Genomic DNA, 16767 nt, shown 5'->3' with positions numbered 1-16767 from the left:
TTTTAGGATTGCCGCCCTTCCTCGGAGACTCCCAGGATGGCCTCAAAGAGGAATGCTCTTTTGAGGACCAAAATAGAACAAAGGGACAAAAGGGAACTGTAGGATTTAAAATTAGGATAAAAAAAGAAAAAAAAAAAAAAACTTGGCGCTGGACTGGCCCTCCTTACCCACTTAAACTTACCAATGATGCCCAACTTTTAGTGCGGTTTGTCCCCATATGTTCCCACACTCCCACTGGGACCTAACATTTGCAGGCGCTGTTTATCATTCTGGCTAGTGGTGTGCTCATCTGCCACACTCACTAAGCAGCCCTTGTTGTTATTTTTATAATTACTGGGAGTCTTTTTCATGGCGCACTCTGCCAGAGTGCTGGCTTACCACACACCTGTTATACTCGGAACACATGGAGAGAGGGGGTGGGTCTGGCAGTGGAGGAAAGGGGAAGACGGCCTTCCTGCTCACTATGAAAAGCAAAATCAAGAATAAAGAAAACAGACCAGAAGCCACTAGTACCTTTCTCTCTCTCTCTCTCTCTCTCTCTTTTTTTTCCCAAGGCTATACTCTGTGCCAATGTACTATTTAATAAACATTCTCTGCTCCTGGGAGAGTTTGTTTATTAGAACAAATGCTATACCATTTTCCTTCTCTTTCTTTCTTTCTTCTTCTTTTTTTTTTAATCAAATGTTCAGCTTATTTAGTCCTCATAATGACCAACACTGAGTATCATCGTCCCCATTTTACAGATGAGGACACTGAAACAAAGACAAGTTAAGGACCTTGCCACTGTGCTCGCAGATGGCAAGCAGCAGATTTGAACCACTTCTAAATTCTAAACCATGCTGCATTCTATTTTTTTTTTTAATGAGTAACTATAACCTCTTGCACTTTTTTTTTCTTTTAAAGATTTTATTTGTTTATTTGACAGAGAGAGAGATCACAAGCAGGCAGAGAGGCAGGCAGAGAGAGAGGGGGAAGCTGGCTCCCTGCTGATATGGGGCTCCATCCCAGGACCCTGAGATTAAGACCTGAGCTGAAGGCAGAGGCTTAACCCACCGAGCCGCATTCTAGCATTCTAATCAACATTCCTGCCACGCGCAGACGTCATCCTCCCCACCACCAGCAGGCCTCCTTCGTCACGTCCACCGTCATCGCTAACACCACGGTCATGGCCACCTCCACCACCTCCACCAGCACCTTCACCGCCGCTACCAGTAGGAGAGTATTTCTTGAGCTTTCTATTTGCTGGGTGCTTTGCTGAGGGCCCCACGGACTATCTCCCACAGTACTTAGAACAGCCCCATGTTCCCGATCCTGTTATCACCCCTACTTCATCAGTGTGGAAACTAAGCCTCGGACAAGTGAAGAAATCCATCCCTGCAGCTGGTCGGAGGTCCACAAGATTCATGGCATTTTTAAGATCCAAAGCCAGTTTTGCTTGACTCCTATGACAATGCATTTAACTCCTGTGCTCCCTTCTCGGGAGGGGGCCGGGGGAGGCGCTGCCCACTGGGTGTTCCGTCAAACTGACTCCCCACTCCTCACCCACCCCCTTGGAAGTTAGTAGCTCCGATGTGGGAGACCACCCCGCGGAGCTGGGCTATGGCTTTGCAGGCGGTAACTGTGCCACTGAACAAGTGCAAGACCAACTGCTGAGACTCTGAGCTCTGGCCAAGGAGCATCCGGGAGCTGTGGCCTGACATCTGCTCAAGCTGGCCTGTAATTCTCGTTGGTGAAGCCCCATGCCCCCTGGGTCAGTCCCTCCTGGGACATCAACCATCCCCACCAAAGCCTCAGATGTCCCCTCTGGGGCGTTCCATTTGTTCTCCTTTGACTGAACACCCAGCTTTGGATGAAGGGGAGTCACAAGAATATCAGGCTTGTTTTTTTAAAACTTTCACTCCTGTCCATCTCTTCTGCCAACTCCCAGGACCAGGCGACGATCATCGCGCACCTCAATTATTGCTGTGGCCGCCTACCTGAAGCCCCGCTTTCAATCTTGTCCCCCCCTCTGGTCTATTCTCCACAGAACAGCAAACTGGTGTTCTTAAAGGCCAAGTTCAATCATATTTCTCCTCTGCTTAGAGCTCTTAACACTCTTCTCCTCCATTTTAATTTTTTTTTTTTTTGGAGTAAGTCCAACCCCCTCCCCCCCATCAGTGCTTCTAAGTGTCTGCGGTGCCTTTCTGGCCCCTGTGCCTCTTTCCCTTCTCCCATGGTGCTCCGGGCTCTCTGGCCTCTGCCCGGTTCCTGGGAACACCCAGCCACACGCCTTCAACCTCAGCATGCCTGCTCTCTGCCACCCAACCCCTGCCTCTGCCCTCCTTCCTTATCTCAGCTTGAACATCCCTTCCTCACAGACGGCCCTCTTCATCCTTGAATGCAACCCCCACTGTTTTCCATGGACTCAAATTTTTTTTTGTTTGTTTTTAAGCACACTTGCCACAACTTGCGATACAAATGTGTATGGGGATCCCTTGCTTATTATCTGCCTTCCCCAGGAACTTGTAAGCTCCATGAAGGAAGATGAAGTTGGTTCCCTTGTCTCTGTACCCTCAGTGACTAACCCAATTTCTGAGGCAGAGCAGAGGCTAAATAATATTTGTTGAATGAATGAGCAAGTGAATTAATTATTAACCAATTACTTAAGTGAGGGGATGAAGTCTGATTGAATCATTAGGGATGTCACACGTTTTGCTATAGACGACTCGATATGGCTTGCATAAATAGACCAGGAAGTTTCCAGAAATGGTTAAAAACAGAGCATTTTCTCCACCCATAAAATCAAATAAACTCTCAGAAGTCTGTCTTCTGTGTAAGCCTCTAGTTGTCTTATGTAATATAGTAATTGCTGGCTTGAATTAAAGACATCATTATGCTCTTTTTTGGATATAGAACGTGAAGGATCCATCCCTTGTATTCACACATCATCTCCTTGGCATGCTCCATGATTAAGGAGGAAATGTGATTTTATTTTTTGAGAAATTGATATTTTTCGCAAAGCCAAGAAGAGCTATCAGAATAAAGGGCTGTTTATTTGGGTGAATCACCAGCTTTGCACAAATCCCAAGTGCTAATTGCATAATGGGTCTTTACAAAATGCCATAATATGGGTTCGGCTGGTTTCTCTGTTTTCGGTTTGAAAATAGATGGTTTAATAACCCATCAAAGCTATATGTAAACCAAGTAAACAATAGAGCAGATGTTGACTGCTGTCTTGTGCCTCGTAGACATAATTAAAGACAATGAAACACTCACAGAGTCCTTTAAGAGAGGACAAAAGCAAACACAGAAATCAGTACAATATAAATGTAAACTGCATTTGCTGGACACCTGCTTTCTTAGTCCAAAATGCTGTCTCATATTTCCTGTGATGAAAAATTTTGTAACGTTCTTTATTTACTTATGTAAATATGTCCCTCCTGCCTTCTACTTTTCAGGAAGGCAGGCAGATCAAAGCTAGTCTTTTCAACTGAGTACTCACCTCTGTTTTGTTGCTGCTGTGACCCTAGACAGCATCCAGAAATGCTTTTAATTTTCTCATAAGCATAAATGTGAGTAAGAACCAGTTAGCCAAAACTTTCACATTTAAAAAAGAAAACCCAAGCCCTGGTTTGGGTGTAGGTCAGCTGGGGCTCTGTTCAGTAGTCACAGCACTCACTCTTTCAGAGATTTTTTAGGAATTCAAACAAATTGACATGTTTATTTCCTCAAAGCCTCATATATCTTTATTTTAAAGTCAGGCACATTTCCTAAAATCATGATTTTACCTTATAAAAAAAAATCCTATTGGGTAGAATACTTCAAGTACCATTCCAATTTTCTAAATATTCTCTTTTTCCCTCAAACTCCTACTCAAGATTTCTGCTAGGTTTCAGTTCTTAGCTCTACAGGAGGAAAAAAATATAACCACACACAAAATGTAAAGCATGATATAATTAAGGGAACACAACCATAATCAAAAGAAAAAAAAAAAAACCAACTAACACAGGGCTTTTCTCTGCAGATATCTTTAAAGAGGCATTGAACATTCAATATACCATTTGATTATATCATTTTTTCACTTCTAATTAGGGAGGAAAAAAGCTGAGGTTAAATCAGTTTTCCGTGGCTTACTAGACAGGAAGAAACTTCCCTTGAGCCAGAAGCCTCAATTCTGAAAACGAATCTCCTCACTCATTTTCAAAAACAAAGCAGAATTCTTTTCCTGTGAATAACTGAGGTTTTGTTTTTTGTTTTGTTCTGTTCTGTTTTTTAAGCCTCAAAAATCCCATTGTTTAAAGAACACCTGAATTTCCTACTGATCTGTAGCGAATAGTGACACTGCCTCTGGTACCTCCTGGCTCCCCTGTCTGTTGTTTTTGATGATACAGAAGGAAGGGGGATTCTAATGTGATCTTGTCTCCTTATGCTAATAAAATGGTGTCAGCCCATTTTCACTGACAACACCATAAAGCATAAACACCAAACGGGATACAAATAGGGCCCTGATAACACTGTGAAACGGACCGATCAACCCTGAAGCATCTAAGATAGATTGCACACTTCCTTCATTCATTCTGTATAGAAAGGCAATGGAAACGTCCCTAGGTGAATCTGATTACACACACACACACACACACACACACACACACACACACACGTGAGCGCGTGCGCACACACACATGCGCGTCCACGCACACATGATCTAAGCTCAGCAAGGTTGTAAAGCACTAAATTCTTGTGATTTGTGGAGCAGCTTGCGCTGCATTGAGCCAAACAGCATGGCAAGCCGGGACCCCGCTCCCAGAAATTCCTTTATTAACACGACCAGGCCCCTCAAGTGAACAAAAGCAGTGGTGCGGGGTGTATAAATCATTAATACGGTGCCGGGCGGTGACTGCATTTCCTGTGTTAGTTGGAGAGCTCCTCGGCACAAGGGGGATTTGGGAATTGGAATTGGCTGCGGAGAAATGCACTCCATCATTCTCTGGGAGCGGAAGGCTCCCATCATCAGCCCTGCGCTCTCTCCTCTCACCTTCCCCAAGTCTGAAAGCCTCCGTGTGTGTGGCCATTTGTTCAACCATATTCCTAAGGACTTCAAACTAAAATCACGCAAAGCTTCAAAGTTGAAGGATTGCATGACTCTTTCCCCTTTGGATAAGTTTTGCCTTTAAAAGGATGGGGCGCCTGGGTGGCTCAGTGGGTTAAGCCGCTGCCTTTGGCTCAGGTCATGATCTCAGAGTCCTGGGATCGAGCCCTGCATCGAGCCCTGCATCGGGCTCTCTGCTCAGCAGGGAGCCTGCTTCCTCCTCTCTCTGCCTGCCTCTCTGCCGGCTTGTAATCTCTCTGTCAAATAAATAAATAAAATCTTAAAAAAAAAAAAAAAAAAAAGGAATGAGCCACGAGGACTCTGCCCCGCAGAGGCCGGGGTAGATGGAGGGGAGGCGGAGGCCTGCAGGGCCCCAGGAAGCCTGTGGGGCCAGCACAGAATCCCAGGCATAGGTGTCCTTTCAGGGGCCCCTGCACCTGGCTTTTGTTTCAGACCAGCTCTTCCCCCTTCAGACCTGCAACTAAAATACCAGATGACTCGCAGCGACTCCCTAGAGGCCTTTTGTGGGGGATTAAATAAAGTAATCCATGTAAAAGTGCTTAGTAGTGCGCTTGTCACATAGCACTCCATAAAAGTTATTGATTATTTCATTATTTTAACTATTTTATTATCATCATCATCATCATCATCAGAGGGGTGGCTGGGTTCTCCCTGGCTACCTAACGTGGACTTCCACATGGTGTCTTCTTTTGCTCACAGAGGAGCCTCACTTTTTGAATGGAACCGAGAGGAGACTTGAAGAAAGAAAAGAAAAAGACTGTTCTCAGGAATCCTGAGTCACATGTCCTGAGCGGAGACCCCCAGTGGAAGGTTCTGCCATTGCACCATGGAGGAAAGAATTTCTCTGCTCCACCCTTCCTAGTTTAACTTCTTTCTCATTGCAAATGAGTAAGGGGAACAGGAGGCGTGGGGGAAGAAGGAAAAAAGAAAGAAAGAGAGAGAGAAAGAAAAAAAGTGTAGTTTTATACAGATTACTGGGATAAAAGAGCCTTTTAGAGGGCTTAAATAGAGACAACAGATCTAAAACAAATTCACTTACTTGCAAGAGGCTTTTCATTTCTAGAAATTCTAGGACTGGCCCAGAGGAAGACAGCTTTAAAACTAGGAGTCCCACACCTGGCTCTTTTGCTTCAGCATAAACAGGACGAGTGATCACACGGCAGTGGGACACACGCTCCTTCTCACTGGAAAGGTCCAGGGTCTGAAAACGCACGCGCCACCGGGACAGGACATCCCAAGCCCGGGGCATTCGTCCGGGTGCCAGAGCCCAGCACCCTTCTGGGAACCCAGAAGGACTGCAGCAGGCCACTGCCATCGTCAAGCGTATGGGAATAAACTTCAGCATGTGCCCAAGTCCCCTGCGTCACAGAATAATGACATTCTGAATGGAAATAAATGAAGCCCCTGCACTGTGATTCTGTCAGCTTTTGAAAGTAAATAACTTTGCTGGTGACAAGAGCAAGACAATTTTTATTTTCCCTCCTCCTGTCACAGAGCATTAATTGAGCTGTGCAGCCACATCACATCCGACACCACCAGCAGGACTGACAGTTGACAGGAGGAGGAGGGAGAAGTCACCCAGAACAGGCAGGAGGGACTACAGAACCCAAGGGAGATGCCCAGACTCTGGGTGTCTGTGCCCTCGGGAGGCCATGGGTGTACCAAGCATGTGGCCTGGGGAGAAATAGAAAAGAAAAATGTATACTCGGCCTTGATAAACAGATGCTACTTTCCTCTACACAGTCATTCATTCACTCATTTGTTTCGTTAACAAACATCTGGTGGCTTCTCTGTGTATCCAGCCACTGTGCTAAATTTCAGAATCTGTACCATCCTTCATCTTACAAAGCACAGTAGGAAATGGTTATTCCTAGCCTTGATTTCTGGAGAAGCAAGTAAAGACCCACATGAAGTTGAGCAATGTGCCCTTTGCTCAATCCATGTGGATCAGCTAGTTGAATAACACGGTTGGGATTAAGCCCTCAGCTCATGACTTCTATCCTGTATACACTCTAGAGATGCCAATATTTAAACTATGCTTTGGGGGCAGTCGACACCACTCGGTTGGAAAAGGGATGTAGGTTTCTCCTCTGAATTTTGCAAGACTCATGAGAGGGACAGTTGGAAATATCCAAAAACAGTAAAGGTGGACTTGGCCGTTCATTCTGTTTATAGCTGCTGATCCCGTTTGCTGTTAATGAAAGACTCATCTTTCGGGGGAGAGATCCTTCGGCTCTCGGCCCTTACCCTTGCATGATGCAGAGCTCGCCCCGTACCTGGATTCAGGCAGAGCAACAGAGTGCCCAGTTACCGAAGGGAAGAGCAGGGATCTCTGCTGTTGTTTCTGATAAGGGGAATCTAGTCCTCGAGGTGATTCCTGGGCAAACATCAAATGCCAAAAAAGAAAAGGCTCATTAAGACTAAACCTTTTGTGCATTTACTCATCAGGACTGGGAAATCTGAGGCAGTTAAATCCTACAGCTATCTGTACTTTGTTCCAGAGCTGCAAAGTTGGGCGGGGGAGAGAGTCATTACGTCCCTGGGAACACACACTAAGTTGAACGCTTTTCACTCCGGGTCCAATTCCTCATTTTGAATCTGTGTGTGTTCAGACACGACATAAAGAGCAGGATCAGAAACAGGCTGAGGTGGCTCTCCCCTAGAGCCTGGTCAAGGGTTAGAGACCTCTACACCCACTCCTCAACACCATCATCTCAAAGGCCCATGCATGAGGTCAATGTTAAATATGCGGTCACTCCCCTTTACCTCCTACCCTGACCGCTGTCCTGCGGGAAGGGGAGCAGGCGATGCAAAGCGGGTACCTAGAGTCTTGACCTTTGCGAATGGGTCAGGGGAGGAATGAGCAAATCCAGGTCTGACGTTAAAGAGGATTCCTAGGAAATCCAGTGGACCAAGCCAATGTTGCCCAAAGTGTGGTCCTACGTCGATGGTTCACAAGATGGCACGTGCATAAGCACCTTCATGGCCTCTCCGTGAGGACAGAAGCCTTTGCTAAACAAGAAAACCTCAAAGAGAGCTGGCACCTAGAGCTCGGTGAACATGGAATGAATGAATGAGTGAATGAATGTGTGAATGAGTAAATATCTCAAAGAACATCAGAAAAAAAAGAATATCTCAGCTATGATTCTATGCCATTTATTTATTTATTTATTTTTCATTTTTCAGTTTGGCCAAATCTACTTTTAGGTTCAAAATATAAGTTAATTTTAAAACTATTCAGTGGGTGATATTGCTCTGTTGCTCTGTGGATGAGTGGATTGGTAAACATTTGGAAGGAAATGCTTAAATGCTGGAAATCTGAGGAACCCTGAACCGGGTTTATTATTTGCAGTGTAAGAAGCCCACTGTTGGGAGCACTTGGATGAGATTCTACCAACAGTCCTCTCAGTGTGCCACAAGGGAGGTCTTCTCGTGACCTCCCTCAAAACCCTCTCTCTACCCCTGACCCACAAAGGTGTTTCCACATGTTCCATGGGTTTCTCCACAACCCAGGAGCGGTTTCCTCTTATCTAGGCAGAAGGCATTCATTTCTGTCCTTTCTCCTTCCCACTCCCCTCATTTCGGTACGGCCCCAGCGGCAAACAGAAAGCCTCTGCTCCATTCACAGAGGCTGACACACCGGCACACGACCCACCTGCTCCACAAACGGCCTCCCTGGGCCTCTTGGCTCATCCACCCTCTTCTGTACCTGCCCTCCCCCATCCCTCCTCACCCGCCGAATGCTCTCTTACCCTCAGGAGAACCATCACCTTCTTCCGAAGACCCTTACTGGCCCACCCACTGCAGAAGCCAAGAGCCAACACCCCCCACTTACGTTGTACCCATCACCCTGTTTCCCGACAAGCACTCCACAACTTGAAAACGCCCCCTTGATTCACTTAACTTTCACATTGCCTGTCCTCCTTCCAGTGGAATGCCTGCTCCGTGGTGGCGAGGACCTTTCCTAACTGATTTGCTGTGATATTCTCAATGCCTGCCAAAAATGTCTTGTGTGGCCAAATGAAAGGATGGATAAAAGGAGAGAATATGTCATCCTATAGATCTGTGGAAAGCAGTGGTGATTGCCAGCAAGTCCAAATGTACACATGCACTCATTCATTCTTCCCTTTATCTTTGCATTGAACGACTTCTATGTCTCAGGCTTACTCTAGGCCTTGTGGGTAGAGTGACAGAACAGAGAAGTCTCTACCGTCATGCTGCCTCCAGTCTAACAGGTCAGAGGGAGCCTAGCAAGCGTGCTTTGTTAAGTGTTCGGTGCCGAACAAATAGAAGACATGTCAATTAAGAAGACTGGCATTAGAAGTGGGATCCCAAGCAAGAGAAAGTAGGCATCTGCTTTTCCTCAGCCGGGACCAATGAATCAGGGCCTCAGTACGCCAGGAGGACCAGAAACGGCAGTGAAACCCCTTTCCCCAAACCCTGCCAGGAGCCAGAAAGTTCCACCCACAGAAATTCTTTCCTACCCCTGGACCAGGCCCAGGGATCAGGTCTGGGGATCCTTGGGGGAAGTCCCTTCTCTGAGTTTCTCCCTGCCAGGGCAGCCTATAGGTTCGCTGCTCATTTCTCTAGCTCGCTCACACTCAGCCTGGTTGAAGGGCCAGGGCGGGGACCCTCCTGAGCTATTGTGCCTGCGAGCTGACCCTGTCTGACACAGCCTCTCTCAATGGGGCCCGCGCACCATGGAGCCAGCCACAGGCCAGCGCTCGGCCAGGCAAAGTTCTCCCGGGGAGCTCTCGGAAATAGGGAACTTTATTGATGAATGGAACTTTCTTTGCTTTTCTTAATTGAATTAAACAGCACACTGGGACACCTCTCCTCGTCCATTAAAAAGGTCTCTGCAGATGGGGCAATTACGCCCACGCTTTGTCAGCTCTGCCTCCTTCACGGGATGACATCTCCCGCGCATCACCCAGCCCCCGTAGGCACCGCGACGCACCAACCTGATTTTGTTTACAATGCTGCAATTTCTTTCTCTTCCCGTAGACTATTATTTGCCTGACAAACTACACTGTTTTTACCCGGCCAATATGAATAAACAAGCATTATGTTTCCTCTTGGGGCAGAGAGCCTGGTTAAATGAATCAGAAAACCCTAAAAAAGATTGTCTACCCTCAGTCCATCAGCTACCGGACAATTACTCAAGGGCCAGCTGTAAGGAAAACAGATGGCATGTGAGCGCTAATAACACGGGCTTCCTCCACTCGGGCAAAGGCAGAAAAGCAGCCGCTTGTACGTTCTCGCACGGAAAAAGCGCCACGAAATGGCAGGCAGAGCTGCGGAATGGCGCAGGACTCGGGTCTGCGGGCTAGCAGATGCTTACCATTTCCACTAGCGAATGTCAGACGAAATAATCTTAAGGCAGAGGCGGCCCAAGTAACCTTGCAGCCGACACTGCTCCCCACCCCCGGCCCCCATGGTCCCCAAGTGGGAGAAACCCAGGAGGAACACCAGCCAGCCCACCTGAGATGCGGGCCTCTCCAGGCTAAGGAGAGCCCCCACAGTTCAGGCCTCCTCCCCTTTGTGGGAAAATTCAGGGAAATCAGAGGGAATTGGGTTAACTTGCCAAATTATGACATAGAATCTTTCTGGAAAGAGACACAGGGACCTGTGTTCTATTAGACAGTCACCCAGGCCTAAAAGTGTGCTCATTCTGGCCACTTAAATTCCTTAAACAATTCAGACATGAAGATAATCTATCCTAATTCTTTTCTGCGTTATTGACACTATTGACTACCCCCAATCCACAGCACAATCTAATAAATCAACAAGGGATTAAGCCAAGAAGAAAGAAGGTGATAAAATGCCATTTGGCCCCCCTATAAATCATCAGACAGAGCAGCACGAGGTAAGTAACTGGAATGAGAATTGAACTTTTCCACGCAGCCATAATTGTTATGGCCCACCTAACGTTTCCCAAATTTATAACCGTGGCTGGTGCAAGGGGGCCGTCTCCCCTCCTCCAGCCTTACTCCAGGAACCCACCTTTCCTGTGACTCCACTGTGAGAACCACTTTCTAATTAAAGACAGAAAGGGTTGATATGCAGGTTTCAGTTCAATTGCTTTCGATCTGAAGATGTCCACGGTGAGCAATGGCTTCATTTACCAGGAATTACCCTTTGTACAAACCACTTCACTATTTAAAACAAACCACATGGATCATCATTAAGTGGGAAAAATTACCAATCTTCGGATATTGACAGTGGCATGGCCCACTTTAAAGGCCCTTCCCCCATCTTTGAATGTGGATTTTAAGCATTTTGACTTGTTTTTAAATTTAGGCTGATAAAAAGGTTCTGAGTGAATAAGATTTAACAGATGAGAAGCTTTCTTTGAACAGGACTGGGAGACACTGACGGTGGTGTAGAAATAGGGAAAACTAAGTTAATATATTACTTATCCTCTTTCAGGGAGTTAGAACTCAGTGTGAATCACGACTCTGAAGGAGATCTGACACGTACTGTGCATCAGAAAACAAACCTCGTCCGCTCTGTCCATAGCCTTGCCGTACCCCACCATGTGATGGATGCTGTTTGGTCTGGTTCCCTGTGCCTTAGGATGGGAAAGCATCTCCAGAGTTCTGTGGGTGTGTGTATGTGTGTGTGTGTGTGTGTGTGGTTGTTTTCTGTTTCTCCGTGAAAAATAAAACACATTCCTTTTCGACCTAGCTTGTAGAAACTCCCTACATTTGGAATCTGTATTCAGGATTTCCCTTCGAAGCAAGGGTGTTTAAGTGAGTAGCCCCTTTGGGATTCTGGGAAGATTCCAAAGTGGGGAGATGTGGGCTTGCCGTTCTTCTCACATGGCAGAAGGTCTGCCATCAGAGGAGACATCCAATAAAGCCACTGCAGTGTGTCAAGAACGGAGACCGAAGCAGGGACTTCCCCTGGACGGCAAGATTGAAGTCAGAGGCTCCAGAGCTTCTCCCGCCTGAGAATGGTCTACAAGCACAAGACAGATGCTACGTACTAGAGGTAGCCGGGTGTGTAGACGCACATGTGTACGCACTGTACATATGCACATGACGGCACTGTTGGATTTGATATCTATCCCATCTTGCAATTCCAAACTGTGGCACTATCTCCGATGTTAAGAGAGAGGAGGAAGATTAAAAAAACAAAGGAAGAAATCGTAACTATTGGGACATAGCCACCTAAAGCAGAGGTACCGGGGAATATACGTAAATGAAACAGAATCGGTCCAAGAATTTAAACATTGCAGTTGTCTCTCCCTTGGCCTGAATAAATAAGTTCTTCATGGCAAAAGGGTTATGTCATTTTCACTGGGTCATTCGTAGTAGACTCAGGTGTTGGGGTATCCCAACTGATTTTTGTTTTTATGAATTGTCTCCAGCACAGATCTGGGAGAGTGTAGGAGGAAAGGCTGGATGTCATGGCCGAGTCAAAGAAAGCAAATGATGAAGGGGTTTTCCTTAGACACTGGGTGAGAAATACGCGCTGTATGAACTTCATTCCGGGAGAATACATTTCAGTGAAGAAGCCCCTGATCAGAGCGTGTGCGTTTATAAAACAGAATGAGAAAGCCTCCAAAATAAGATCATTGTGTTTTAATTACCATTTTCTTATGTAATTGGTGATCTGAAATGACGAAGATTCCTAAAAGAGGCTCACTTCGAAATAATAGTAAAATAAAATGTTTCTAATGCAGGTGTTCTTTATAGAGATGTTGCCTGATTCAGGCATTTGATCAGCATACTCCGAGAGTCCACATTAGCCCTCTGATCATCAAAATTAAATAGAGATACAATCTCTGGCCACAGAGATAGCTATAGGTTAACAGCAGATAGGAAACAGAGTGGCGATATATGGATAGAAGACGTACGGATGGTTATCAGGAAGTGGTCTGTGGAGACTGAAGTGAACTATCTCACACCCTTCATCAGCCAATGGTCCGGACAGCTACATCAAAGCAGTGACAGGGGACTTCTACACAAACATGGCAGCACCGGGTAGTAGAGATGACCTGAAGGTATAGCTCTCCCGCCCTGACCACGAGCCTTAGGCAGGGTGGGAGGTGTGGCTGGAAAACCAATTCTCAAACAGACATGCAAAAATAATTGTCTGCCTGCACTATACTTTAGGCATTTAGTGAAACTCAGAAAAAAATACATATGTGCACACACACACACACACACGCACACGCACACGCACACCGCATTCTGACGCCGTGTACCAGCATCCTCTTATCAACACTTTCACTGAAAGCCTTGCAAGCCCTTCCTTTCTGGAGGGGGCTGCATCCCAAAGCACATTTCAAAACCCACCTCCATCTATCTTCATATGGAGCCACGATGCTGCTTTAGTCACTTCTAAATATGTTATGGCTGCCGACATTCCCTTTGAGTCTCCCCTTGTCAGGGCAGGAGCGTTCTCCCTCCTAGGAGAGACTGCCTGGTGGGTGCTGAGAATGCCTGCATTTATCCCACAGACTTGTCCTTTTCATGGCAAGAAGAACCTCTCACTCAAACTCACTGCCTTCTCTCCTAAGTTGTGCCTAAATGAGCAAGCCCATTTAACAATCTAGAAGGAGGAAACACCAATTTATTAGAAAGAATAATGCACAAAGAAACAGTGAGAACATGGAATACCTATAGCATCGCACTTGTTAAGTAATGTTGTTCAAATTAATTAATAAATAACATGAAAGAAGTGAATAGAGGAAGGAAAAGATCAACTCATATTAATAATTTGATTAAATTCAACTGAGGCTGAGCATCTGTAGAAATGCTCATTAGGATAGTCTTCCGGTGGGTAGCTGGTATAAAACACACAACACACACACACACACACACACACACACATGCACAGAGGCATTCACAGCAAAGGTACAGAGATGGTAGAAGCAGATGAATCATATAATATGTTACCAATAGGCTCTTGGGAGATGTTTTCTGGCACAATTTGCTTAATGAGAAATGGAATAGAACAATATTTAAAAGGATAAACCAATTTGTTCCTGAGCTATTAAAACAACAAAAAGAAAAGGCTGTTCTCCAAAGGTCTTCCAACAGAAAATATGCCATAGAAACATTTTCTGGAGGCAACCAACTCCATAACAAATTACCCAAATGTTCAAAACAGAATTTTGACATTTTATGAATACATATATTCCTACAACGCAGATTGAAATTGAGGGTCTTTGGGGAAGGAGGCCCCTCCGAACACTTGTGAAGGAAGTTTTGTCAGCTACAATACCCCACACACTTAACAAACGGTTCTCTTGAAGGGAGTCCATCGAAAAACATAAAATGACTACAACCGCTGTTAACTCTTCACAGAGCAGGACCGTGATACTGGGCAGGGAACAGGATTCTACCTGCGTGACAAAATCTTTCCAACCCTGCCAATTCACATGGACAGCCTCTGCCCAGAGACCCAGAACTAAGCTTGTCCCCCACCCCCCACCAGGTGACAGTGCAGCTGCTTCTCAAGACCAGTGACCAACTTAGGCAGCAGCCCTCCTAGTAAAGAGGGAGAAACAGAGAGGGTCTGAGGGAAACACCCAGAGAAAAACTGAGAGAAACACAATGAAAGATTCTGATGTGCACACAGAATGGAAAATAAAACAAACACAGAATCCTTCAGTAAGACCATTAAAGGAGAGTGGAGGAGGGGAGGAAAAAAAAAAAAAGCCTTTACACATGCCAACAAAGACAGCATCCTAAACCACTGCCTTCATCACAGCATGGCCAGTGAGTTTGGAGGCAGATTCCAGAGCTGACACGCTCCAGAAACCCAAAGGCTCAGATCCCAAGCAGACTGAATAAAACACAGCCCAGACAAACTTAAGAAAACAAAAATACTGAGCACACACACATACATACAGGTCTTTTCACTCCCTATTAAAACAGCTAAATTAATCCTCCAGGCAGGGGAGTGCCTCCACAAAGATCCAAACACTTAGCATCAAAGGGGTCTCAGACTCAGGTCCTCACCGGCGGAAGGCACAAGAGAAATCCAAGTAAAGAAAATGCAGTTTGCAATTTTAAACTCCCGGCACCCAGGCTCAGAATCAGGCGTTCAAAGTATTCAGAGGGGTGCAAAACCAGCGGGGCGCGGGGCGCCTGGGCTCCGTAGAGAACTAGGGGCCCGGATCCACCCCTCCCATCCGAAAGCACAAGCCCCCTCCCCAACCCCCTCCAGGGTCCAAAGCGCAGCCCAGCGATGCGGGTACCCAGTCCGCGGAGCCTGAGCCCCGGAGGCAGCCACCGAGGGAAGAGCGCGCCTTACCTGCTGTAAGTACATAAAAGTCAAGGCACACGAGAGCTGGGGACACATGCCCACGTTGGGGAGCGCCACGCAGGTGGCCCCCGTCAGAGGATGCTGCATCGTTTCTCTCTGGCGCCCGCCGAGCACGAGTGGGGACGCTCGCATGCAATCACGCTGCTCTTTGCCTGGTCGCTACAATGTTGTTTTTTGTTTTTTTTTTTTTTCCTTTTTAATTTTGCTGATTATCTAAGTCAAAACCCGGTGGCCGTCCCTCCTCTTCTCTCTCTCTTTCTCTCTCTCCCTCCCCCCGCCGCACCCTGCGCGCGCCAGTCCCTCCTCGCTGGCTTCCTTCCCTTCGGGTTTGCTAGATCCTGGCGTTCATCTGCCTCCAACTAAGACACTCAAGAGGGCCGGGAAACTATTTTGTTGCCTTCGTGGTTGTACCCTTTCCCCGGTTTGTTGGGCCTGCTTTCTGATGCCCCGCAAAGTGGACGGTGCCCCCACCCCCACGCCCCCCGTGAAGATGATAAGAACAGGCAAAGGCAACTTGGGGGGAGGGGGTGGATGCCCTCCTGTAGATGCTGGGGGTGGGGTGGGGGGAGAAAGCTAAGGGCGAGAGAGGGAGGGGAGAAAGGAGAGAGAGAGAGAGAGAGAGAGAGAAAGATTGATTTTGACTCACACTGAGGCTCAGTCCGTTGGTGCTGATGCTGCCTGCTTCCTCATTTGTCAAATGGGTCCAGGGGCAGGGTTGGTTTTTTTTTTTTTCCCCTCCCCTCTGCTTTTTTTTTTCCCCCCCTCTAAAACGACTCACCAAAATTCAAATTGTGTCTGCTAAAAATCTCCGCGGGGCGGGTGAGGAAGTGAGAGCGCGCCCCACGTCGCCAGCATCCGGGCGAGGGGGACAATTAATGCGATTGCCCAGCTGGGACCCAGACTCTTTAGATGTTGGTGGCGGTTTGTTTGCCCGACTCGTTGAAAATAAACACAGAAATGGGATTCCCCTTCGGAAGAGTGCTGAGACGACGCCAGGGGTTGGGGGCACGGGGAGCTGAGGGCTGCGGCGCCCGAGGGAGGGCGGATGCTGGGGGGCCCCCACCGCCGGCAGAATGGCGAGGCAGCGACGCGCCCCCAGGCTTTGGGGCGCAGCTTTCGCTCTGCCCCTTGCCTCGGCCGTGCACGCAGCGGCTAGCACTTGAACCAGCCTGAGCCGCTGAATGGGGAAACCGCCCTGGCTGGCATGGGAGTCAACCCTGTTGGACTAACTAATACGCCAGCCCCGGGTGAATGCGAGGGGGCTTCTCCGGCCCAGAATCCTTGCTCTTCTCAAATTATAAATGCACAGGGTGGGGAAGTCCGTGTCTGATAAGCCATTACTCTGTGGGCTGCAGCGGGCAAATTACAATGGTTTATTTATATTTTATTTTTTCTTG

The 16767-nt window shown here is 47.1% G+C and overlaps 1 protein-coding gene across 6 annotated transcripts in view; it reads right to left on the bottom strand.

Moving 5' to 3' along the window:
- The window catches only part of RBFOX1 (RNA binding fox-1 homolog 1), a 2072285-nt gene that overhangs the window by 347844 nt on the left and 1707674 nt on the right, over positions 1–16767 (bottom strand). The window contains exon 1 of one of the 6 annotated variants that reach the window (XM_047713057.1): positions 15359–15600. The exons of the other annotated variants lie outside the window; for them this stretch is intronic. Within the exon in view, the coding sequence (XP_047569013.1) occupies positions 15359–15502 (144 nt within the window). The 5' untranslated portion in view covers positions 15503–15600. Of the gene's footprint in view, positions 1–15358; positions 15601–16767 lie in introns of those variants that run through there. 6 annotated transcript variants of the gene reach the window in all.

The sequence above is a fragment of the Lutra lutra genome, chromosome 18, assembly GCF_902655055.1.
Source record: "Lutra lutra chromosome 18, mLutLut1.2, whole genome shotgun sequence".
NCBI lineage: Eukaryota > Metazoa > Chordata > Mammalia > Carnivora > Mustelidae > Lutra > Lutra lutra.
Note: the sequence above shows the minus strand (reverse complement) of the source record. Positions and strands in the feature narration are given on the sequence as shown.